We start from the raw sequence: 27,094 nt of genomic DNA, 5'->3' as shown, positions 1-27,094 counted from the left end.
GTATAAAAGCAGGGACGTAATGCTGAGACTTGATAAAGCACTGGTCAGACGTCACTTTGGAGTGTACTGGGCAGTTTTGGGGCCCTTAATGAAGAAAAGGCTTGTTGGCTTTGGAGAGTCAGAGGAGGTTCATGAGAAGGATTCTGGGAATGAAAGAGTTAATGTATGAGGAGCATTTGATGTCCCCGGACCTGTACTTGTTGGAGTTAGGAAGAATGGAAGGGGGTCTCATTGAAACCTATCGAATATTGAAAGGCCTAGATAGAGTGGATGTGGAGGAGTCTAGGACTAGAGAGCACAGCTTCATAGTAGAGGAAAGCTGAATGCCCGCTAAGGTGAAGAGGAATTTCTCTAGCCAGAGGGTGGTGAAGCTGTGGAATTCATTGCCACTGACGGCTGTGGAGGCCAAGTCATTGGGTGTATTTGAAGCAGAGATTGATAGGTTCTTGATTAGTAAGGGTATCCAAGGTTACGCTGAGAAGGCAGAACACAGTCTAGAGACGTACAGGTTAGTAGGTTAGTAGATTAAGTTAGGGTAAAATCGGTGGGTTGCCGGAAGCATGCTTGAAGGGGTGGAAGGACCTATTCTGCACTGTATTCTCTAAATAAAACTTTAAAAGTTAAAATGGGGTTGAGAGGGATAATAAATCAGCCATGATGGAATGGCAGAGCAGACTCGATGGGCTGAATGGCCTAATTCTGTTGCTTCATCTTATGGTTTTATGCCAAGGTTTTCGGAGGGAGTTCCAAGTTAGCCAAAATCCCAGCAGTCGATCTTGGTCATGTGAATAATTCCCAAAGACCAGCTGAAGGCCTGCACTGGGGTTGGAGGAGTGTGTGTGTGTGTGTGTGTGTGTGTGTGTGTGTGTGTGTGCATGTGTGTAAGAGAGAGAGAGAGAGAGAGAGAAAGAAAAGGGAGGAATGGGGTTTGTTTTGCGGTCGTCCATAGTTTGTTTAATTGTCATTCAACCATACATGAATACACAGGAATACAGCCAAACTAAACAGTCTTCCTCTGCAGTCAATATACAAAACTCAGTACCAACAGTCATACACATACAAGATACCAGTAAAATACAGTCACACAAAAATATAGTGCAAGACCCTGAGGCCATGATTGTTTCAACAGTCTGCGGTTCAACACAATACAGCTGGCCTTCTGCTGAGTGACCACTGGGGGGCAGTACCAATTTCAGCTTGAATGTCATGCTACACCCGGGGGGGGGGGGGGGGGCGTGGGGTGTGTGTGTGAGAGAGTGTGTGTCTGTCTGTGTATGAGTGTGTGTGAGTGTGAGAGTGTGTGTGTGACTGTGTGTATGTGAAAGAGAGAAAGTGTGTGTGTGAGAGAGAGAGAGACTGTGTGTGTGTGAATGAGTGTGTGTGTGAGAGAGTGTGTGTCTGTCTGTGGATGAGTGTGTGTGAGTGTGAGAGTGTGTGTGTGACTGTGTGTATGTGAAAGAGAGAAAGTGTGTGTGTGAGAGAGAGAGACTGTGTGTGTGTGAATGAGTGTGTGTGTGAGAGAGTGTGTGTGTGTGAATGAGAGAGTGTGTGTGAAAGAGAGAGAGAGTGTGTGTGTGTGTGTGTGTGTGAAAGAGAGAGAGAGTGTGTGTGTGTGTGAAAGAGAGAGAGAGTGTGTATGTGTGTGTGAGAGAGTGTGTGTGAAAGAGAGAGAGAGTGTGTGTGCGTGTGTGAGAGAGCGTGTGTGTGTGTGTGAATGAGAGAGAGTGTGTGTGTGTGTTTATACATAAAGACATAGGCTGCATTTAATCTCACGGAATTAATTCCACAGCATGAACCAGAAGCTTCCGAATAGCAAGACACTTCACTGTACAGCCGGTCCATCTTTGAGTACATCTGTATAAAATGCTGTCGCAGGAAAGCATCATCAGGGACCCCCACCACCCTGGACATGCTCTCTCCTCACTGCCGCCATCAGGAGGAAGGTACTCAGGACCCACACCACCAGGTTCAGGAACAGTTGTTACGCCTCAACCAGAGGGGATAACTACACTCAATTTCACTCACCCCAACACTGGTTCACGCAACCAATGGACTCACTTTCAAGGACTCTTCATCTCATGTTCTTAATATTTGTTGCTTATTTATTTATTATTAATATTTCTTCTTTTTGTATTTGCACAGTTTGTTGTCTTCTGCACTCTGGCGGAACGCCCAAGTTGGGTGGTCTTTTGTTGATTTGCTGTAGTTACAATTCTATAGATTTATTGAGAATGCCCACAAGAAAATGAATCTCAGGGTTGTATATGGTGACTGTACTTCGATACTACAATTTACTTTAATCCCAGATTTTATTGTGCACCTACCCGAGGCTGTGAGCAGGGAAAGGAAAATAAGTTCACTTTTCCAAAATCATCAGCCGTAGCAAGGAGTTTGTTATCGGTGGATCTGCAGACAGCGTTTATATCTGTCCCGTCCGCTCCCTCGGGCCAGATGCCTAGGGCGAGGGGAAGAAGAACAACAGAGGAAAATGTGATGCAGGATCTAGGATGATAAAGACAGATTGCCCTTTGAAATCCACACTTATCCCGTTATTTAGTTCATCCGCAAGAACAAAATGACACCATACTTGGACCTCATACCGTTAACACAAAGTTGTCAGTCTCAGTCCTAAATAACAAGTAATGCAGCCTTGAAGTAATGCATAGTACAGGCATCGGGGGGGGGGGGAGGGGGAGAGGGAGGAGGGGGAGGAGAGAGGGGGAGGGGGAGAGGGGGAAAGGGGAAGGGGGAGAGAGGGAGAGGGGGCAAGGGGGTGTAGAGGGGGGAGAGTGAGGATATGAGAGAGGAAGAAAGAGAGCGAGAGTGGGTGAGAAGAAAAAGAGGAGGGGGGAAGAGACAGAGAGAATGAGAGAGATAGACCAACAGAGAAACACAGACTGACAGACACACACACACACACACACACAGAGTAGAGTGTTCTATGAACTTATCGTAATCACTTTACAAAACGACCACATCAACATGGATACACCTGCCCATTGCAGAAGAATAAGAAACATTGATAAACATTTGCCCTCTGGACACAACTTCCAGCCTTTTTCCAACAGCACAGTGAAAAAAGTCAAAATTAACAGTTCCTTCCCCACCCACACTCTGGGCAGAGCTCCAGATTCTCCACTCACCAAACACCTGGAACGAGAGCACGCAGGTGGAGGAGGCCCACTCCAAATCCCGCACCGCGTCCGCAATTGGCACCTGTTTGCAGTTCGGAGTCCCTGTTGAAAGAAGTGAAGGTTTCATTTACTCCAGATGAGTGCAGCAGGGAACGAATATGGTCTGTGTGCCAGGTACGGACAGGAACTTTGCTCAAGAGACATGACAGCAAACAGAGACATGAGGGAACTTTAAATGCTGGAATCTTTCACCCATCCTCAATCTGCCTGCCTCCCAACTCTACCCATTTCCCCGCCTAACCCCCCCAGCTCCATCTGCCTGTCATCATTCACCTCCCCCCTCGGTCCACCACTCCTCTCTGACTTGAGTTACCCCTCGTTGTTCTCTTCCTCCAATCAATACTCAAGTGCAGCCTCGGCCCTAAACATTGACAATTCTGTTTCTTCCCTCAGAGACAAAGGGGGAAGACAAGAGAATGTGGTTCCGTGGGATAATACATCAGCCATGATGGAGTGGCAGAGTCTCGATGGGCCGAATGGCATGGAAGCATGGTGATCAGCACAACACTTTCCTGCTACGGCCTGTAAGGAGTTTGTACGTTCTCCCCGTGACCGTGAGTGCTTCCTCCGGGTGCTCCGGTTTCCTCCCACAGTACCGGTTGTTAATTGGTCATTATAAATTATCCCATGATTAGGCTCGGGTTAAATCAGGGGATCGCTGGGTGGAACGGCTCGAAGGGCCTAACGAAGAGCAACACCAGATCTCATAAAAAAAATCCTGCCCCCAATCTTTTGGTTTTATGGTTTATATTTGTGGTTCGACCTGTTGCCATGACGACAAATGAATCCAATTTAACCCCGTCTAACAATCCTGTGATCAAAGGTACAGACGTACCTTCAGTTTAGGCGGGATTACTTAACGATACTCCTTTAAGAGGGCAGCATTTCCCCAGTATGTGTCCCCCTAGAACAGGGGTTCCCAGGCAGGGGTCCACGGACCCCTTGGTTTCATGGTAGGAGTCCATAGCATTAAAAAGATTGGGAGTCCTTGGTCCACAGGGCTCAAACACACAGTATAGCAAACCCAGAGTCAGGGTTACCCACTGAGTGAGGCTGATCTGTTCCCGTGGCCCAAGGAAAGTGACTTATTGACGGACCCTTCCAGCCCAACGAGCCTCATGCCCAGCAGCCCAACAACTGAACCCCCAGCCTAATCACGGGATAATTAACCTTCCAACCAGTACTGTGGGAGGAAACCAGAGCACCTGGAGGAAACCCACACAGTCGCGGGGAGAGCGTGCAAACTCCTTACAGAATTGATCTCCGAACTCCAACACCCTGAACTGTTTTAGCATTATGCACACTACTACACTACCCTGGTGCCATTTAGTGCAGTTTCAAATCTTTTAGCTGGGGGTGGTGATGGGGATGAACTCCCACAACCTATTAAATGCTCCCAGTGGTGTGCGTCTCAAATAGCCTCTGACAGCCAAGCCCAGCTCCTGGCCTTCACGTGTGGCTTAGCTGCTAAGCCCAGCAGAACCATTTCTACTGACAGGAGAAAGGGCAAAGGCGGGTTACTGGAGCCTTAAAGCCATTCGTGTCCGGCAGATAGGGCCCGTCGGCCGTGGTTGGCAGCTCACCTAGGAGAAAGGAAACTTTGATTTTGTGCAAAATGGTTGGGGAGGGGACTCTGGGGCTTTGGTGTTCTATCGTTCATTTTACGGGTGTCTGTGAAGTGTGAGAATTTCAGGTTCACTGATATTAAAGGAACCTTTGAACAGCCGATCTCAAACCTCTGCTGCCTTGGGGCTATACCCACTCATGGGGAAGCTTTGGGAGTAAACCCCGAGGGAAAAATTCGGAGCTGGAGTCTCTGAGGGAGCCCTACGTTGAGTTCGACGCTGACTGGCAACTCCTGCGACGCTGCTGATGCCGGACTGTATAATTCCTCTGCCGTTCCTCGGGGTTCATCAGATGTGTGGAGAGGGGGAGCCAGTGACACGGACACCAGCTTGCATGTCATGCAGGAGCTGGAAAGACAAACATCCCTGGTCGACCTTCAGCCTCATATCAATTCGGTTAGTAGCTTGTTCTTTGCATAAACACGCAGAAGATTTTGCAATCAAACCTTTAAGCAAATCATAAACGCAAGAGATTCTGTAGAAGCTGGATATCCAGAGCAACACCCACAAAATGCTGGAAGAATTCAGCAGGTCAGGCGGCAGCTATCGATGTTTCGTTTTTCCCATCTCGGCCCGGAACATCAGCTCCATAGATGCTGCCTGAGTTTATCCAGCATTTCGTTTAAGTCAACATAACTTCTAATAAAAAAGGTAAACAATGTTGGGAGGAAGAGGCCTAAACTAAAACACTCACAGTAAAGGATTTCATAGTCTCCAGAGTTAGTGACTATATAGCGGCTGTCCGCGGACCAGTCCAGGTGAGTTATAAAACTCGAATGCCCCTAAAGCAAGAAGAAAACCTTTGTTATATTTTAAGCTTGAACTTTACCAACTTGACTGTTCAAACACCAGATTTCGCTTTTACCTTCCTATCTAAGCTTAGGTTCAAGGTTATTGTTGTCATGGACATATGCGGATAGGGTGGAAGGAAGGCTAGGGGGGAGATAGAAGGGGAAGATAAAGGGGGGAGATGAAGAGGGTGGAGATTGAGACGGGAGATAGAGGAGAAAGATGGAATGGGAATATAGAGAGGGAAATATAGAGGAGGAAGATAAAGGGGGAGATGTAGGGGTTGGTGATGGGGGGGAAGATAAGGGGGATGGATAGAGGTTAGGTTAATTGGTCATTGTAAATTGTCCTGTGATTAGGTTAGGGTTACATCAGGGTTGTTGGGGGTGCTGGGTGGCATTGCTTAAAGGTCTGGAAGGGTCTACTCGGCGATGTATCGCTAAATAAACGAATGAATAAATAAATAGACAAACACTGTAGAACCTAATGACATGAGAACAGCACAGTAGTGTAGTGGACCAGTGATCACCGATTGTCTGTAAGGAGTTTGTATGTTCTCCCAGTGACCGTGTAAGTTTCCTGTGGGTGCTCCGGTTTCCAAAGATGTATGGTTAGGGTTAGCGTGCGCTGGGCACGTTATGTCGGCACCGGAACTATGGCGACACTTGTGGGCTGCTCAGCAAAATCCTCGCTGATTTGACGATGCAGATGACGCATTCTATGCATGTTTTGATGTACATGTGACAAATACAACTAATCTATTGAGCACACGATTTGAAGATTATAGTCATATTTTCATTTAATATTTTAAGATTATAAAAAGGCACTTCCAGTACTGAGTCACAAAGACCAATTCAAAAAGCCGTCCTACGTTCAGGCTCGAGATACCTACAAAGAGAGGTTTTTACTTACTGAACATCTACCCACTCGACTGTACTTCCTCCCATTCTCGGCCACGCTGTAAATGTAAACGTAGTTGTCATGTGACCCGATGGCCAGGAAATTACCATCTTTTGGGAAGAATGGAAAGTCAATTAGGATCTTTGTGGTCTGAGTAAGTGTTGAACATCGATCGATTACAAATGTAACGGCCTTTTCACAAACTGGACCTCACAAATACAATCCAATTACACTCCGTCCAATCCCTTACCCAAAGTGAAGGAACACCTTCAGTGAAGGTTTTATACAACTCCCAGTTACTGACACTGCTCAAAGCAGAAATCCTCATACAATGATTAAGATTAAAATACATCACAAATCTTCATATAATGAGTAAAAATCATCTAAAAAGCAGGAAAGGGTGTAGAATTTGTGTGGAAATGGCGGGTTCTCCCTGTGACTATGCGACTGTGCAGGTGATGTAGTGATATCATCACTACAGGTTTGAAGGTCGGCACAACATTGTGGGCCGAAGGGCCTGTAATGTGCTGTACTATTCTATGCTCTATGTTCTGTGTTCTATATCGACACCTGGACTTTGGAACAAGAGGTCCCAGGTTCAAATCCAGCCAGCTCCTTGCACGCTTTCCATCTGTGCCGGGTCGAGCGTCAAGCTACTCACTCAGCCTCGGAAAGCAGACAAATGCTAATGAAACAGCAAGGCTGCCGCCTGATCTGCCAAATAAAGGCAGGGGGAGAAACTTTACTTTACCTTCCTTTATCCGTGACTACATGGGTTTCCCCCGCATGCTCTGGTTTTCTCCCACAGATGGGTGGGCTGGGAGTTAAATGGGACACGGAAAGAAACTACGTACGCAGGTGTGAGAGAGAATATGTCAGAGGAAGATAACTGAGAAGTATCAAATGGAGTTTAATCCAGAGAAGGGTAAAGTGATACACTTTAGAAGGTCAAATTCAAAGACAGAGTGAAGGGTTTATGGCAGGATGGAGGAATCTTGTCCCACCCCCCACATCTACTTTAAACTTCCCTGCCTCATCGCCTTAAATGCATGTCTTCCAGTATTTGACATTTAAATTCCGAGAAAGATATACCTCTCATAATTTTAAAAACTCCTCATCAGGACTCTCCTCAGCCTGTGACACACCGAGTGTGTCCAAGCTTGCTATGTAGCTCATACCCTCTCATACACCCTGGTAAACACTGTCCGTATCCTCTCCAAAGCCTCCACTTCATAAGATCAAAAGACACAGGGGCAGAAATAGGCTATTCAGCCCATCAAGACTGTTCCACCATTCCATCATTCCCATTCTGCTTCCTTCTCCCCGTAACCTTTGACTCCCTGATGAATCAAGAACCTATCAACCTCCACTTTAATGACGTGGGCTCCACCGTTACGTTTTCTAACTGGAAATCATTCATCGAATTGATGCAGTTGAGATTGCGAGTTTAACTTAGTTTTCACTTTAAGCGAGGCGCACACATATCACATGGAAACGTCACGACGTTTGCCATTCACTCATTATAAACCGTAATGAATTATTTAAAAGCACAAGAAGGCTTAATCCAACAAGATATTTACAATATTACTCAAATACTACTGAAATATTAAATAGACACCATCCACAGCTGTCCTCAGCAAAGAATTCCACAGATACACCACTGGCTAAAGAAATTTCTCTCATCTCTGTTCTAAAGGGACTTCCTTGAGATTTGAGGCTGTGCCCTTTGCTCCTGGACTCCCCCACTACAGGAAACATGCTCTCCACATCCACTCTATCTGTGTCCACTGGTCCTAGACTCCCCCACTACAGGAAACATCCTCTCCACATCCACTCTATCTGTGTCCTCTGGTCCTAGACTCCCCCACTACAGGAAACATCCTCTCCACATCCACTCTATCTGTGTCCTCTGGTCCCAGACACCCCCACTATAGGAAACATCCTCTCCACATCCACTCTATCTATGTCCTCTGGTCCTAGACTCCCCCACTACAGGAAACATCCTCTCCACATCCACTCTATCTGTGTCCTCTGGTCCTAGACTCCCCCACTACAGGAAACATCCTCTCCACATCCACTCTATCTGTGTCCTCTGGTCCTAGACTCCCCCACTATAGGAAACATCCTCTCCACATCCGCTCTATCTGTGTCCTCTGGTCCTAGACTCCCCCACTATAGGAAACATCCTCTCCACATCCACTCTATCTGTGTCCTCTGGTCCCAGACTCCCCCACTATAGGAAACATCCTCTCCACATCCACTCTATCTGTGTCCTCTGGTCCTAGACTCCCCCACTATAGGAAACATCCTCTCCACATCCACTCTATCTGGACCTTTCAATGTTTGATAGGTTTCAATGATCATCCTTCCCATAATGGGTCTCCCAGAACTGCATGCCGCTCCACGTGCAGCTGAGTGAGAATTTATTCGCGCTGGAGTGTGTAGGGTCACATACCTGGTGAGTAACGCATCACTGAGATTTTCTCGTTACCGTCGGTGTGCACAGTGATAAGATCCTTCGTCTCGACATCGAAAACCATCCACCTGAGACGCAAATGAGACAAAAGTCCACGTCGTTAGACAGAACAACCTAGAAATGTACCAGTTCACCCTTTCCTACGACCCTCTTGTAGTGTTGTATTGGTAAAGCTGCAGGTACTGTGGGCAACATTTCACCTGTGAGTCCGTCAGCTTCAAGCGTTTGATGGCGCTGGGCCTGTACTCACTGGAGAATGAGGGGGGATCTCATTCAAACCTATCGAACATTGAAAGGCCTAGATCAAGTGGATGTGGAGAGGATGTTTCCTCTGACGTGGGAGTCTCAGATCAAATACAAGGGGGCATGATTGTGGAGATTGGAGGTAAGTGTAGGGGGAAAATGTTTTTTTTACATAGACAGAGGTGGGTGTGTGAAACACCCTGCCAGGGGTGGTGGTAGAGGCAAGTACATTAGGGGCATTTAAGAAACTCTTAGATAGGCACATGGATGATAGAGAAATGGAGGCTATGTCAGAAGGAAGGGTTAGAGTGATTTTGGAGTAGGTTAAAAGGTGGGCACAACATTGTGTTGAGTGGTTGGGTGGAGATACGTCTCTACCAAAGGAGGTGCAAGTCGCTCCTTCCCTCCGCTAGCCTGCAGGTCACCCTTGGGCGAGGTGTAGCACCTGCTTAGCCCCCGATCAGGGTCACGTGAGGCCATGGGAGCAGGTAGTGGACGGTCGTATGAGCAGCTGGTGCAGATCACAAGTCCTGGTTATGCGACCACTGACGCCAGGCAGACAATCTCTGAAGAGTATTGATAATGGCTGGGATCACCCGTCTTGTAAAGACACTGCCCAGAAGAAGGCAATGGCAAACCACTTCTGTAGAAAAAATTGTCAAGAACAATCATGGTCATAGAAAGACCATGAACACCCACATCACACGATACAGCACACAATGATGACATCATACAACAGAGCAAATAATGATGATGTCACTCCACATGGCCTCTTGGTTTTCAGTCTTTGTGCCGGTACACCGTCTCCACTTGGAATAACCCACATTTATAATACTGGATGAGCTCTGCCAAGTGTGAGAATCCCTTTGATTGCTTGTTTACCTTGCTTCTGCTTTGCCTTACCTTGCCGTTTGCGTCCCCACAGCTATAACCGATCCACTGGGATGAAAGCCAACCGACTGGCTCTGGTCCTGTCAGGAAAACAACAACACACTAAACTTCCGTCCCCAAGAAATGTGAACAGCGAAGCATAGAATCTTCCAGAAAGGAAGCTGCACCAGAAGCTGTAAACTTCTTGAAAGGTCAAAGGTTACTGCAGGTGCGGAGAAGCAGAGACGAAACTCTGAACTGTCACAAGCGAGTTTGCGGGACCTTGTGGGCACTCATCAGCGGGTGAGGGCCATGCACTGCTATGCCAGTTGTCATGGCGAGGCCCAGTGCACCTTGGGGCCTGTTTTCATGTTGTCTCTCTCCGTGACTCTAAACAGAAAATGCTGAAAACTTTCTACAGGACGGGCAGTGACAGAAATAGATTAAACTTTAGAGTTAACTCCATTCAAGTTAGCTGGAGTAGACGTGGACAGGATGTTTCCTACAGTCTAGGACTAGAGGGCAAAGCCTCAGAATAGAGGGGCGTCCATTTAGAACGGAGATGAGGAGGAATTCCTTTAGGCAGAGAGGGGAATCTGTGGAATTCTTTGCCACAGACGGCGGTGGAGGCCAAATCACTCGGTATATTTAAGCCAGAGGTTGATACTCAGGGTGATGGAGAGAAGGAAGTCACAACGGGATTGAGCCATGATGGAAATGGCGGAGCAGTCTCAATGGGCCGAATGGTCTAATTCTGCTCCTTTGTCTGGTCTTATGGTGTAACCTTCAGGCGGCGCGGTAGCATAACGGTCAGCACAATGCTTGACGGCGCTCTGTTGTTCGATCGGGGTACAATTCCCACTGCCGTCTATAAGGGAGCTTGTACGTGTTCCCCGTGACCGCGGGGGGGGGGGGGTTCCCCTGGGTGCTCCGGTTCCCTCCCACAGGGTAACTGAGTTGTAGGCGTGTAACGCTGGCGCTAGGATCCTGGCTCCCCAGCATTGATTAGGTTTGATCCAAATCACACATTTCACTGCAAGTTTCGATGTACATGTGGCAAATAAAGAGAGTCTTTATCTTAAAGAAGTGAAATGTGAACTGTTTCTCTTTCCGCCGAGGCCTGTCCTGCTGAGCGCTTTCATGATGATCTGGCTGTTATATCAGTACATCATTTCTTTGAAAGGACAACACCCCGCCCCCGAACTTCTCCCCAGTTTCTTTCTTATTGGGTCAAGCTTCACTAAGTGAGGCAGCGAATCATTATCAAATCCCAGTTAAAAACAGTCTGCTGGAAAAACTCGACAGATTCTGTGAATAGGGAAACACAGCTAAATTAATCATATACCACAGAAACAGCCCCCTCAAAGTTCAAAGTGAATTTATTATCGAAGTACTGTATACTGTATGTGGCTATATACTACTCTGACATCTCGAGTAAAATAAAGAAATACAATAGAGTCTTAGAGTCATAAAAATCTACAGCACAGAAACAGGCCCTTTGGCCCATCTAGTCCATGCTGAACCATTTAAACTGCATAGTCCCATTGAACTGTAGCCCTCCATACCCCTTCCATATATATACCAATCCAAATTGCATCCTTTGCTTCCACTGGCAGCTCTTTCCACAGTCTCTGAGTGAAGACGTTTCTCCTCAGGTTCCCCTTGAACATTTCACCTTCCACCCTTAACCCCTGACCTCTAGTTGTCTCACCCAACTGTCTCGTTCTCACTACGATCATCCCGCGGGCAGCGATGCTCTGGGCACGAAGGAAGGATCTCTCTGCCAGTCGGGCATGCTGGTGAGGTCTGGTGATGAGGCACCCTGCCAGGCAGTCTGGACAGTCTGCTCAGGAAACAGACTGAACCTTCTCCTGCAGTCTTTGCAGGGCATTCCAAACAGCACCCCCTTTCTCCTGGAATTATTGACTTGATTGACTTTGGAAAGGATAAGGCAAGGGAACACACACTAGTTCTCAGAAGTGGAGGACTATAAGGAAGAGAAAACAGCAGTGATTAGGAGTTTGAGGAGATTTGGTAGGTCACCAGAAACACACGTAAATTTCTACAGATGTACCACGGACAACATTCTCGTAATTGGCTGCATCAGCAGCTGGTGTGGGGGGTGGGGGTGGGGGGAATATGGCACAGGATTGAATTAAGCTACAGAGAGTTATAAAATTAGGTTGCTCCATCATGGACACTAGCCTCCGTATCTAGAACATCTTCAAGGAGTGATGCCTCAAAAGGCAGCATCCATCATTAAGGATCCCCATCACCCAGGACATGCCCATTTCTCATTGCTACCATCAGGGAGGAGGTACAGGAGCTTGAAGACTCACACAATGATTCAGGAACAGCTCCTTCCCCTCTGCCATCTGATTTCTGAATGGACATTGAACCCATGAATATTATCTCACTACTTTTTTTATTTTTATTTTTGCACTACTTACTTAACTATATATATACACACACACACACATACATACACAATATGCACCACAGACAAATTTGCTGAAGACACCACTGTTGTGGGCTGTATCGAAGGTGGTGATGAATCAGCCTACAGGTGGGAGATTGAAAATTTGGCTGAGTGGTGTCATAACAACAACCTCTCACTCAATGTCAGTAAGCCCAATGAACTGACTGTAGACCTCAGGAGAGGGAAACCAGAGGTCCTTATCGGAGGTTCAGAGGTGAATAGGGTCGTTTTAATTCCCTAAGTGTCACTATCTCAGAGGACCTGTCCTGGACCCATCGTATAAATGTAATTGCAAAGAAAGCTTAACAGTGCCTCTACTCCCTCAGGAGTCTGTGGAGATTCGGCATGTCATCAAAAACCTTGGCAAACTTCTATAGATGTGCGGAGGAAAGTGTGTTGACTGGCTGCATTACGTCCTGGTATGGGAACACCAATGCCCTTGAGAGGAAAATCCTACAAGAGATAGCTGATTCAACCCAGAACATCATGGTTAAAGCTCTCCCATCCACTGAGCACATCTACATGAAACGTTGGTATAGAAAAGCAGCATCCATCATCAGAGATCCTCACCACCTAGACCGTGCTCTTCTCTCACTGCTGTCATCAGGAAGAAGGCACAAGAGCCTCAGGACTCGCACCACCAGCAGGTTCAAGACCAGTTACTACCCTTCAACCATCAGGCTCATGAACATAAGGGGATAATTGCACTCATTCTACTTCTGGTGTTCCCACACCAATGGCCTCACTTTAACGACTCTTTACCCCGTTATGTATTGCTATTTATTTATATTTGTATTTGCACAGTTTGTGGTTCATCGATCCTGTTTACAGTTACCGTTCTATGGGTTTGCTGAATATGCCTACAGGAAAAACCTCAGGGTGATGTGTAGGTATTCCGATAATAAATTTTGCTTTGAACTTTAAACTTATTGTAATTCAGTTTTTTCCCTATTATGTTTTGCATTGTACTGCAGCCATAAAGTTAACAAATTTCACGATATATGCCAGTTATATTAAACCTGATTCTGATTTCAGAGTATTTTTCAAGCCCACTGGCCCCTTAATTAAACGGACACCTCTTGGTGCACCTTAAACCTGTACACCCTCAGCTCCAACTGTGCTACTGTTCGAACCAGCTATAGTTGCATTGAAGCAGTAAAGCCATGGTTAGTTATCCGCCAACTTACCTCTGGAGTCTTAGTCCAAATGGGCTGGTGTGAGGTGGGATCCCAGTAGTGAATGAGCTTGTCCTGTCCACAGGTCACAAACTTATCCTCGCTTGGGTGCACTGCCAGTCCCCAGAGCTCGTCTGTATGACCCTGCAACACATGATTAGTATCAACCAGGCCAGAAAGAGGTCCACCACCCACAGCAGTGTCCCTAACCAATGGGAGTGTCCTGCCCAGCTGCATGACCGTTTGGTACGGGAGATACAAGGCGTCTGACCACAAGTCACTACAAAGGATTGCGAAGGTCACTGAGAAGATCGTCGGGGTCTCTTTTCCATCCGTCAGAGATATTTACCAGCAAGCTGCGAACGCGGGGCCTTTGGCATTGTCAATGATCCCTCTCACCTGTCCCACAATCTCTCTGACCCTCTACCGTCAGGCAGGAGGTTCCATCGCACTTGGACAAGAACTGTTTGGATGGGTCCCTCAGGCCGAGGGTCTACTGAACGCCCTGCCACTGCCCAGGTCTCATCACGTATGACATGCCAATAACGTGTTACTATTCACTTTTTTACTTGTGTTGTAAATGCAACTTGGCTAAACATCCAAAAGACCATAAGAAATAGCAGCTGAATTAGGCCATTTGGCCCATCCAGTCTGATTCATTTTCCCTCTCAACTCCAATCACTTGTCCTCTCACTGTATTCTTTCATTCCCTGACCAATCAAGAATTTATCAACCCTTGCCTTAAGATTTGACCTCCACAATGAATTCCACAAATTCGCCACCCTCCGGCTAAAGAAATTCCTCCCCATCTCTGTCCTAACAGGACGCCCCTCTACTCCGAGGCTGTGTCCTCTGGTCTTAGACTCCCGCACCACAAGAAACATCCTCTCTACATCCACTCTGTCTAGGCCTTCAATAGTTTTTGTAAATGCACCTTAAGATCAGTGTTAATCTTCTGGAATATATTATATTATTTGCTAATTTATTTGTGGTACCAACTAACGTTCTGCAGTCAAAGTCTCTTAGGTCACATTTCTTCCCCATTCTGATGTCTGGCCTGAGCAACAATTGAACCTCTTGACCATGTTTGCATGCTTTTATGCATTGAGTTGCCGCGGCGTGATTGGCTGGTTAGATATTTTCATTAATGAGCAGGTGTATCTAATAAAGTGGCCACTGGTGTATTCTGAACCTACACACCTGTACCTGTGCCCATGGCAGTAAACTCAAGGTGACTTGATGTTGTGTACACTAAGCACATTGTTTGGGTGTAAACCTCAAACCTCTGGGGAAATGTTTTGATTTGTCCAGAAGGAAAAAGGAGATCTTTCATTGCAAATGGACCTGAGAGCCGATTCCTACCTGTACAATGGGGCAGTATCCCCCACTCAGCGTGCCTTGGAGAATGCAGTTCCTCGTCGTCCCAATAAATAAGCCATCATTTTTCCCTTCTGCGATCGTTCGGACCGGCCCAAAGGCTTCTGGGATCTGAGGTTCAGAAAGAAAGGCCGTTCTGGTTACAAACGTCAGAGATGCTGGATATCCAAAATGCTGGAGGGATTCAGAAACTCCGGCAGCATCAATGGAGATGAATAAATAGCTGACACTTTGGACTGAGACCCTTCTTCAGGACTGAGAGGGAAGGGGGAAAACGGCAGAATTAAAAGGTTGGGGGAGGAGAAAGAGGTGAGAGGTGAAGCCAGGTCGGTGGGAAGAACCTGATAGGAGAGGAGAATGGACCATGGAGAAAGGGAAGGAGGAAGTGATAGGAAGATGAAAAGAGGTAAAAAGGTCAGAGGGGGAATGGAGGGCATGGGGGGAGGGAATGGAGGGTGTTGGGGTTGGAAATATGCTTCTTGGAAGGAGGAATTGAATTCATGCCGTCAGGTTGGAGGCTACCCAGATGGAATTAAAGGTGCTGCTCCTCCATCTTGGCACAAGAGGAGGCCATGGATCAACATGTCTGAACGGGAATGGGAATCAGAATTTAAATGTTTGGCTACCAGGAAATCCTACTTGCGGCAGACGGAGCAGAGCCTTCTTGCCAATTTTCACCCCCCCCCCCCCCCATTTCCTATTCTGACCTTTTAACTCTTCCCGCCTTCCTATTACTTCCTCTCTGGGTCCCTCCTCCTTCCCTTTCTTATATGGTCCACTCTCCTTTCCAATCAGATTCTTTCTTCTCCAGCCCTTGACCTTTCACACCCACCTGGCTTCACCAATTACCTTCCAGCTAGTCTCTTTCCCCTCCCCCCACCTCTTTATTCTGGCTTCTTCCCCCTTCCTGTCCAGTCCTGAAGAAGGGTCTCGGCCTGAAACGTCGACTGTTTATTCGTTTCCATAGATGCTGCCCGGCCTGCTGCGTTCCTCCAGCATTTTGTGCACTGTATGTTGCAACAAATTCTGGTGCAAGGTTTTCATGTCCTCTGTGATTTAAAAGTACGAATGGAGATCTCGTTGAAAGTTACAAAATTCTCATTGGCTCAAGGGGACAAATGCAGGGAAGATGCACAAGTTGCTAGAGGAACTCAGCAGGCCAGGGAGCAACTGTTGAAAAGAGGACAGTCAATGATCATGCTTTGATCCTTCTTCAGGACTGTGGAAAGCTGGGAATGAAATGTTAGGAGATTTCTTCACCCAGGAGGTGACAACTGATTGGAATTCTCTACCGTAGAGGGCCAAGGAGTTTCAGACTTCAAAGTCATTTGAAAGAGACCAACAGGTCTCTGGATTTTCAAGAAATCGTACAAGCTGCAAGTTGCAAAGCAAAAGCTCAGCCACGATACTGATGAACGGCAGAGCGGGCTCATGGGGTGTCACCTACCAATCCCAACTGGGCAGAAGGAGAAGCCTGAAAGCAGCCATCGCCAAGCTCAAGGACAGCTTCTTACTTTGCTGTTATAAGCCTAAATGGGAGAAGAGTTTCCACAAAAGGAGGTGTAAGGTGCTCCTTGGTCTCCCATGGGCAAGGTGAAGCTTGGGCTCTCCCTCCCCCACCGATCAGCGTCACGTGAAGCCATGGCAACAGGTGGTGGACGGTCATATGAGCAGCCGGTGCAGATCACAAGTCCTGGTTATGTGACCACTGACACCAGGCAGACAATCTCTGAAGAGTATTGATAATGGCTGGGGTCACCCGTCTGGTAAAGACACTGCCCAGAAGAATTCAATGGCTAACCACTTCTGTAGAAAAATTTTTCAAGAATAATCATGGTCATGGATAAGACCATGATCGCCTACATCATACGACATGGCACATAATGATTTCATATGACACAGCATGTAATGATGTCATATTACATGGCACGTAATGATGATGTCATATGACACGGTACATAATGATGATGATGGTGATTGAGATCATTGGGGCTCTCCACATTGCAAAGATCGTCAACAAAACACTTAATTGACAGAAGAGCATTTTATGATATTATGAAATCACAAGTGTCATTATAAAAAGTGAAATGTTGTATTTATTCTTGAAGATGGTGCCAGTGGGGTTTTTCAGACCTGGGCAACTTCTTCCAGTTTGTCTGCGAAACAGTTTATTTTCATCTCATCTTGTTTTTTTTTTCCTTTTCAAGGTGGCTGGGGTCCTGTCGGAGTCCGTGATCTACAGCTGCAGCTCAAACTATGGTTCTTCACGGGTGCTGGGTTCTTGCTCTTGGATTCACTGTGAGGCCAGGCATTTCGATATCTCCTGGAAGACATGCGCATTCAAGATGTGGCCCTGTGAATGACCCGATTCCTCACCGATGTCACCAGTGGGAGTCTGAAACATTAAGACAGCAGGTGGAGTGTGCTGCTGTCAAACAAAGGCACCATACTCTCTCCCTCTATCTCGATAGTAAGTGGGAGTCTGCTGGTCCTCAAGTCGGAGAACTCGGACAAGCGATATGACAGTCTGTAACATTGAAACAGCCAGCTGCTGGTCTCTGGGGCTTTGCTATTGCATGCATAGTGGTGGTGGGGGGGGGTGTTGTGGGGTGCTTGATGCTTTCGCTGTCGCTTTTGTGTGGGAGGGGGAGTAAGGCTTTGGGGTTCTAAAGTTTCCTGACATTCATTCTTTTTCCGTTTTGTGGATGTCTGTGAAGAGTAAGAATTTCAGGTTGTATACTGTATACGTTCTCTGATATTAAATGGAACCATTGAAAATGCAACTATAACTTTCGCAGGACCTTCTAGAAATCATATGCCAGGGAGGAAGGACCCTGCTAAATCATTTCCGAAGGGTCACTTCCAACATTTCACAGACTACATCATAATCCTTCCCTGAGAAAACTGTACACCAACTAATTTCAGCCAAGATCATGGAAAGTGGACCAGGATTTGGCACTCACCTCGGTTTCCTGAACCTTGTGATACTGCCTGTCCCAGAGGATGACCTTCCGATCTTTGCCTCCACCTGACACCAGGGTTCCATCATTCAGCACACAGAGGCTGAATATACCTCCTTCGTGAGCCCCCTGAACTGCAGTGCTGATCCGGTTTGTGCCTGTAGAAAGAGGAGATCGATGAGATTGGGACCAATGTACACTGAGATGCAAATAAAACCGCGACAGAATGATACCTTGGCGTACATTTGAAAATAAGCTCATCCCATAGGGCACTACCACTGACCCTTCAACCCATCTAATCTATGCTGAACCATTATTCTGCTTACCCCTCCCATCCATTTCATCATCATCATTATGTATCAATCGGGCCATTACCCAGAGCCACGCCATATGACATCATCATTATGTGCCATGCCATGTGACGTGGGTGATCACAATCTTTGATCATGATTGTTCTTGGCAAATTTTTCTACAGAAGTGGTTTGCCATTGCCTTCTTCTGGGCGGTGTCTTTACAAGACGGGTGACCTCAGCCATTATCAATACTCTTCAGAGATGGTCTGCCTGGGGTCAGTGGTCACATAAGCATGACTTGTGATGTGCACTGGCTGCTCCTATGACCATCCACCACCTGCTCCCGTGGGTTTACGTGACCCTGATCAGGGTGGGGCTAAGTGTATATAATATTTAAGTAATGTTGGAGTGACCTTGTATGTATAAATAGGTGGATTAAGCATTCCTTTTCATTTAAATAACTAATTACAGGTTAGTCGTATAAATATGTCAATTACACACATCATCACACTACCACATGCTATACAAGACCACAAGACAGAGGAGCAGAGTTAGGCCACCCGGCCCTTCGGGTCTGCTCCGCCACTCAATCATGGCTGATCCTTTTTACCCCTCTTCAGCCCCACTCCAAGCTTCCTCGCTGTAACCTTTGATGCCACGTCCAATCAGGAACCCATCAATCTCCTCCTCAAATACACCCAACGACCTGGCCTCCACAGCTGCCTGGAGTAACAAATTTCTCAAATTCACCAAACTCTAACCTCTCTGCATGTCGGTTTTAAATTGATGCCCCTCTATCCTGAGTCTGTGCCCTACTGTCCTAGACTCCCCCACCATGGGAAACACCTTTTCAACATTTACTCTGTCTAGGCCTTTCAACATCCAAAGGTTTCAATGAGATCCCTCCATCATCCTTCTAAATTCCAGCAAGTACAGGCCCAGAGTTATCAGATGTTCCTCATATAATAACCCTTTTATTTCTGGAATCATCCCTGTGAACCTCCTCTGAACACTCTCCAAAGCTAGCACATCTTTTCGTAGATAAAGAGCCCAAAACTGTTCACAATACTCAAAGTGAGGCCTCACCAGTGTCTTATAAAACCTCATATTTATTTCTCCCACCAAAGTTCATGACCATGCATTTTCTGACACTGTATTTCATTTGCCACTTTCTTGTCCATTCTCCTAATCTGTCTCGTCCTTCTGCAGCCTGTTTCCTCAACACTACCCGACTCCTCTAACAACTTTCGTATCCTATGCAAACTTGGCAACAAAGTAATCTATTCCATCATCTACAAAATGGTGGAGGAACTCAGCAGGCCAGGCAGCAACCATGGAAAAGAGCTCAGTCAAGGGTCCAAGCCGGACTGGGAAAACAAGACAAGCAGCAGGTTCAAAATGAGGGGGGAGAAACACAAGGTGACAGGCGAAACCGGGAGGGGGAGATACGAAGCAAAGAGCTGGGAAGCGAACCCTCGAAAGAGATGCAGGGCCAGAGAAGGGGGAATAGGTGAGGACAGAAAAGCATGGAAGAGTGACATACATGTACTTTGATAATAAATTTACTTTGAACTTGGAATTATCTTCCCTCTGTCTCTTCTTTCCTCTCTCTACCCAGTCTCACTACACTGGCCCAGCTCTCACCATCCTTCCTCCCCTCCAACCGCTTTCACCCTCCCACTTAGTCTCTGCCATCACATCTTCCCTCCTCATCCCTTCACTCTGTTCCTTGGTCGTGTCATATTCCACCATCTGCAACCGGTATCACTCCTCCTATCACTCCTCCATCTGCTCTCACCTCTCCTTAACAGGATCCACCCATCACTTCCCGGAATCTGTCAGTGTTCCCATTCTCCCCCTCCCCTTCCACCTACCTATCTATCCTCTCACCCGGATCCACCCATCACCTCCCGGAATCTGTCAGTGTCCCCATTCTCCCCCTCCCCTTCCATCTACCTATCTATCCTCTCCCTCGGATCCACCCATCACTTCCCGGAATCTGTCACTGTCCCCATTCTCCCCCTCCCCTTCCGTCTACCTATCTATCCTCTCACCCGGATCCACCCATCACCTCCCAGAATCTGTCAGTGTTCCCATTCTCCCCCTCCCCTTCCGTCTACCTATCTATCCTCTCACCCGGATCCACCCATCACCTCCCAGAATCTGTCAGTGTTCCCATTCTCCCCCTCCCCTTCCATCTACCTATCTATCCTCTCACCCGGATCCACCCATCACCTCCCAGAATCTGTCAGTGTTCCCATTCTCCCCCTCCCCTTCCGTCTACCTATCTATCCTCTCACCCGGATCCACCCATCACCTCCCGGAATCTGTCAGTGTTCCCATTCTCCCCCTCCCCTTCCATCTACCTATCTATAATCTCACCCGGATCCACCCATCACCTCCCGGAATCTGTCAGTGTCCCCATTCTCCCCCTCCCCTTCCGTCTACCTATCTATCCTCTCCCTCGGATCCACCCATCACTTCCCGGAATCTGTCACTGTCCCCATTCTCCCCCTCCCCTTCCGTCTACCTATCTATCCTCTCACCCAGATCCACCCATCACCTCCCGGAATCTGTCAGTGTTCCCATTCTCCCCCTCCCCTTCCATCTACCTATCTATCCTCTCACCCGGATCCACCCATCACCTCCCGGAATCTGTCAGTGTTCCCATTCTCCCCCTCCCCTTCCATCTACCTATCTATCCTCTCACCCGGATCCACCCATCACCTCCCGGAATCTGTCAGTGTTCCCATTCTCCCCCTCCCCTTCCGTCTACCTATCTATCCTCTCACCCGGATCCACCCATCACCTCCCGGAATCTGTCAGTGTTCCCATTCTCCCCCTCCCCTTCCATCTACCTATCTATCCTCTCACCCAGATCCACCCATCACCTCCCGGAATCTGTCAGTGTTCCCATTCTCCCCCTCCCCTTCCATCTACCTATCTATCCTCTCACCCGGATCCACCCATCACCTCCCGGAATCTGTCAGTGTTCCCATTCTCCCCCTCCCCTTCCATCTGTCTATCAACCCCCTTACCTGGACCCATCCCTCACCTCCCAGAATCTGTCAGTGTTCCCATTCTCCCCCTCCCCTTCCATCTACCTATCTATCCTCTCACCCGGATCCACCCATCACCTCCCGGAATCTGTCAGTGTTCCCATTCTCCCCCTCCCCTTCCATCTGTCTATCAACCCCCTTACCTGGACCCATCCCTCACCTCCCAGAATCTGTCAGTGTTCCCATTCTCCCCCTCCCCTTCCGTCTACCTATCTATCCTCTCACCCGGATCCACCCATCACCTCCCAGAATCTGTCAGTGTTCCCATTCTCCCCCTCCACTTCTGTCTGTCTATCAACCCCCTCACCTGGACCCATCCCTCACCTCCCAGCCTCTATCACTATTCCCATTCCTCCCCTCCTCCATCCGCCTTTCACCCTCCTCACCTGAATCCACCCATCACCTCTGTCACTATTCCCACTCTCCCCTCCTCCATCTGCCTATCACCCTCCTCATCTGAAACCACATCATCTCCCAAGGCACACTGAGTGGGGATACTGCCAAATGTACATTGCAATTAAAGATGTCCCTCTTTCTTCTGGACAAAACATTTCCCCAGAGGTTTGAGGTTTACACCCAAACAATGTGCTTAGTGTACACAACATCAAGTCACCTTGAGTTTACTGCCATGCGCACGGGTACAGGTGTGTAGGTTCAGAATACACACAGTGGCCACTTTATTAGGCACATCTGCTCATTAATGCAAATATTTAACTAACCAATCACGCGGCAGCAACTCAATGCATGAAAAGCATGCATACATGGTCAAGAGGTTCAGTTGTTGTTCAGACCAGAATGGGGAAGAAATCTAAGTGGCTTTGACCGTGGAATGATTGTTGGTGCCAGACGGGGTGGTCTGAGTATCTCAGAAACTGCTGATCTCCTGGGATTTTCACACAAACCAAAGTGTTTGCAGGGAATGGCATGAAAAACAAAAACATCCAGTGAATGGCAGTTTTATGGGCAAAAACACCTTGTTAACGAGAGAGGCCAGAGAAGAACCAGACTGGTTCAAGCTGACAGGAAGGTGACAGTAACTCAAATAACCACATGTTGCAACAGCGGTGTGCAGAAGAGCATCTCTGACACACAGTATGTCAAACCTTGAAGTGGATAAACTACAACAGCAGAAGACCGTGAACATACGCTCAGTGGCCAATTTATTATGTATGGGAGGTGCACAATAAATTGGTCACTCTTTTGATATTTAAATATTTGACAAGTATGAATGAGATTGTGGGTGGCTGGACAGTTATAATCAACAAACTGATTACAAATATCATCCTCACCTTTACCCCAGATGACCAGGTTTCCACTGGAATCTCCTGTGATCACATCCCCATTCTCAGAGAAAGCCAAGCATAGAACATACTTGGGTTTTTCTTGTTTCTGGAAGAAAACATTCAACCAGTTAACTGATAAAACTTTGCAGAACAAGCTGAGGCCAATTATCTAATCGAGACTCCTATGAAGAGAAATCCAGCTAGCTCAGCTCTTTATATTCAATTTTTTTTCTCCTTTGTGTAGCTAACTAACTCCCTTTCAACAGCTCTGATTGACACCTCTTCCTTTTGTTGCAATCAACTCCCACTGGTGGTCAGATTGGTTTTCTCTCTGGAATCCAATTGGTCAGATCAGTTTTCCCTGTGAAATCCAGTTGGTCAGATCAGTTTTCTCTGTGGAATCCAATTGGTCAGATCAGTTTTCTCTATGGAATCCAATTGGTTAGATTGATTTTCTCTATGGAAACAATTGGTCAGATTGGCTTTTCCTATGGAATCCAATTTGTCAGATTGATTTACTCTGTGGAAAAGAATTGGTGACATCAGATTGGACTGTTTCTACTTGATATTTGCATACAATGTCTTTATGATACACCATTACATTTTACACCCACTGTATGTTTGTCTTCCTGCTCTGTGCCACAAAGACAAGTAATAATCACCACCAATTTGCATTCCAAGCAGAAATCATCCCACCATCCACCCCCCCAGCTCCGGCAACACTTCGCTGCATTAACCCATCATCCTGAACACACACAAGTCTTAGTTGCCCTAAGAGACAATGACCTCAGTTTCCAAGGATAGCACAGGTCTTGCCAAATGATCGGATGCACTACAGAACATTGCTTAGATCTGAGGATGCTTTTATCTGAGATCTCAGACTCTCCTGTTAACGAGAACATCCTCTCCGCATCCACTCTATATTCTGGCCTTAAAACTCCATCAATGGCAAGTCCAGGCTGCTCCTCATCTCAAGTCTTTCGTTCCTGGGATTATGAGGAGAAATCTCTTCAACCAGAAGGTGCTGAATTGGTGGAATTCACAAGTCATTGAGTGCATCGAAGGTAGAGATTGATAGTTTCCTGATTGGGAGGGAGATTAAGAGTTACGTGAACTAAAAAAAATAATCAGCCATGCTTGAATTATGGCACAATTATGGCATCAATAGGCCAAATGGCCTAAATCTGCCCCTACATCAGAAGGACTTCCCTACAGAAAGCTTCGTAGGATCCATCCAACCCAAATCTGCGGACAGGCCTTGCAGAAACGTGGCTTGAGGACAATATCCATGGGCCATCAGTCTCCTGGCCATGACCCTCTTGGACATGGGCTATATCATTAACATTATCTTTAATTTTTTTTTCAAGCATAATTATATATGCCTTGTGCTGTGTGTGACTGTTGGTTCTGTGTTTTACACCTTGACCCCAGAGGAACACTGTTTCTTTTGACTGTATTCATGAGTAGGGGTGAAAAGCAATTGAACGAGAATATACCGCTATCACACCTCAGCCCAGCTGTCTCCTAAAAAGCCAGCAAATTGTTCCATTTGCTACTCCCCCACTCTTGTTGCAATACCTTTCTCTCCCTCGTCAGTGAGAGAGAGCCTGTCTGAGTTGTCAAAGTACTGGGATGGACAGTAGTTTTTGGACAGACTCTAGATCATGGTCTGTGGGGGATTTGCTTGCATTGGGGGGGGGGGGTGGTTGATTGTTTTGTGGCTGCTTGTGCTTGGGAAAGGGGAGGGGTTTGGGATTCTAATGTATTCTGTAATTCATTCTTTGGTATTTTTTTGTTTTGTGGGTGTCTGCGAGGAGTAAGAATTTCAGGTTGTACACTGGATACATTCTCTGATATTAAATCAAACCATTGGACCAGTTAAACTTGAACATCCTCAGCCCAACTACTCCTGAAAAGCCAACAATGTTTTCCCTGTGAAACCAGCAATGTTCACCTCATAAATGCCCTGCTTCTTGGAGAGAGTGTTGCCTTCCATCGTCCAGAAGAGAATATGGGATTTCCCACAAGTGATAATGAGATTGGCTTCGGTTGGGTGGAAGTTTGCTGCCAGCACAGATTCATTGGAACACTGCAAGAAGATAAAACAGACCAGGTTCAGAGAGGTGCCTCAATACAATGCCCCCTCCCCCTGCCTTACCCTTTACATCAAATCACACCGGGAATCTATGTATTCAGCTGAGCTGATTACGACCCCAGTTTATAACACACACCCATGTTCATTGGGTTGTGTTATTCACAGTAACTTTTAAAACCGTAAACACAAGAGATTCTGCGGATGCTGGAAATCCAGAGCAAGCCCCACAAAATGCTGAAGGAGCTCAGCAGGTCAGGCAGCAGCTATGGAGAGGGATGAACGGTGGGCGTTCCGGGCTGGTTCACTTATTGGGATTTTCAACAGGACAAATTTTAGAACCATTTTTCCACACAAAGCCTGGAAGGAGTGAAAATTAGAAATAATGGGAGTCAGAATTAATATCACTGGCATATATCAAGAAATTTGCTGTCTTTGCAGTAGCAGAGCATTGTAATATATAATAGCAAGTAGTGCAAAAATGTATTGAGGTAGTGTTTAGTGTTGATGGGTTCAATGTCCATTCAGAAATCGGGTGACAGAGGGAAAGAAACTGTTCCTGAATCATTGAGTGTGAGTCTTCAGGCTCCTGTACCTCCTCCCCGGTGGTTTCAATGAAAAGATGACATGTCCTGGGTGATGGGTGTGAAATCTGCTCTCACAACAATTAGTTGATGCAAGCTAAAATGTGCCCGTTAGCGTAACATTTTACAGCGCCAGCAGTCAGTGCTTGGCGGTTCAATTCCCGCTGATGCCCGCGGGAGATATGTGCATTCTCCCTGTGATTGCATGGGTTTTCTCCGGCTGCTCTGGTTTCCTGGCACGTTCCAAACAGTTGGCATCGCACAGTTGTGGGCAAGCAATGTTGGCATCAGAAACATGGTGACACCTGTGGGCAGCCCCCAGCACTTCTGGGACACAAGCATCACATTTTGCTGTTGCTTACATGGGACAAATAAAACCAATATTTATCTTTGTAACAATATATAAATATAGATCTATCCGCTTTATTCAGGCCAGATCAATAAAGGATCTGGAGCAGTGATGTGTTAGAACAGCAGAGGCAGGGGACCACCTCACGCACCATCAATCCTCCCACCTCATCTGACATCTCCTGACCCACCTGCAGAAAGGTCTGCAGTCCGCCCATTACCCTCTTTAGTCATCTCAGGACCAAACAAACTGGAGCAGGCCAACCATTTTAAGTCTACTTTCCATTCCTGTTCCAACATGTCAGTCCATGGTCTCCTCTGTGCCACTCTCGGGTGGGAGGAGTAACCCCCGATGGCATGAACACAGAGTTCTCCAACTAATTTCTCCCCACCCCTCTCTTTTTCCATTCCCCATTCTGTCTCCTCTCTCACTCTTTCTCTTGTTCTCACCTGCCTATCCTCTCCATCTGGTGCCCCTCCTCCTTCTCTTTCCTCATGGCCCACTCTTCCTCTCCAATCAGATTCCTTCTTCTTCAGTCCTTTACCTTTTCTATCTATCACCTCCCAGCTTCTCACTTCATTCCCCTGCCCCATCCTCCCACCATCCTCCTATTCCCCCTCATCTGGTCAGACCTATCACCTGCCAACGTATACTCCTTCCCTTCCTCCCACCTCCTCATTCTGGCCTCTTCTCTCTGCCTTTCCAGTCCTGATGAAGGGTCCCCTCCACACATGCTGCCTGACTTGCTGAGTTCCTCCAGCATTTTGTCAGTGTTGCATTGGACTGGAAACAGAGGGACTGCCCAAGAGATTACTCTTAGCCTCACTGGATAGCAGCAAGGTTTGAGGGACTGAATGGCCTCTCTCTAGTTACAATTGTCAGACCCAGTTGTGGCATTTCACTATAGGAGAGAGTTAGTAGGAATTTCCAATTGCTTTCTTTTGACTAAGCTTTCAAGAAACTGCTCCAATAGGAATGACCTCAATCAGTAACCGGGATGGTGGTGGGTTCAACCACCAATGAACGGAAATCATTCAGCATAGGGTTCATCACGTGGCCATCATACCCACTTCTTCAGGGTGGTGGGGTGGAGATACGTCTCTACCAAAGGAGGTGTAAGGTGCTTCTACCCTCTGCTAGCCTGCGGGTCACCTTGGGCAAGGTGTAGCACCTGCTTAGCCCCCGATCAGGGTCACGTGAAGCCATGGGAGCAGGTGGTGGACGGTCGTACGAGCAGCTGGTGCAGATCACAAGTCCTGGTTATGTGACCACTGACGCCAGGCAGACAATCTCTGAAGGGTATTGACAATGGCTGGGGTCACCCGTCTTGTAAAGACACTGTCCAG

At 47.1% G+C, this 27,094-nt stretch overlaps 1 protein-coding gene across 3 annotated transcripts in view; it reads right to left on the bottom strand.

The window, feature by feature from the left end:
* eml2 (EMAP like 2) overlaps positions 1–27,094 on the bottom strand; it is a 154,682-nt gene that overhangs the window by 8,983 nt on the left and 118,605 nt on the right. For all 3 annotated transcript variants that reach the window (XM_059950995.1, XM_059950996.1, XM_059950998.1), the window contains 11 exons: positions 24,678–24,812; positions 22,730–22,829; positions 18,092–18,246; positions 15,114–15,239; positions 13,764–13,895; positions 10,131–10,198; positions 8,964–9,052; positions 6,521–6,618; positions 5,514–5,601; positions 3,144–3,236; positions 2,325–2,455 (listed from right to left, as the gene is read on the bottom strand). In XM_059950995.1, coding sequence (XP_059806978.1) covers positions 2,325–2,455; positions 3,144–3,236; positions 5,514–5,601; positions 6,521–6,618; positions 8,964–9,052; positions 10,131–10,198; positions 13,764–13,895; positions 15,114–15,239; positions 18,092–18,246; positions 22,730–22,829; positions 24,678–24,812 — 1,215 coding nt within the window. The remainder of the gene's footprint in view (positions 1–2,324; positions 2,456–3,143; positions 3,237–5,513; positions 5,602–6,520; positions 6,619–8,963; positions 9,053–10,130; positions 10,199–13,763; positions 13,896–15,113; positions 15,240–18,091; positions 18,247–22,729; positions 22,830–24,677; positions 24,813–27,094) is intronic.

This window comes from Hypanus sabinus, chromosome 26, assembly GCF_030144855.1.
Source record: "Hypanus sabinus isolate sHypSab1 chromosome 26, sHypSab1.hap1, whole genome shotgun sequence".
Taxonomy (NCBI): Eukaryota; Metazoa; Chordata; class Chondrichthyes; order Myliobatiformes; family Dasyatidae; genus Hypanus; species Hypanus sabinus.
Note: the sequence above shows the minus strand (reverse complement) of the source record. Positions and strands in the feature narration are given on the sequence as shown.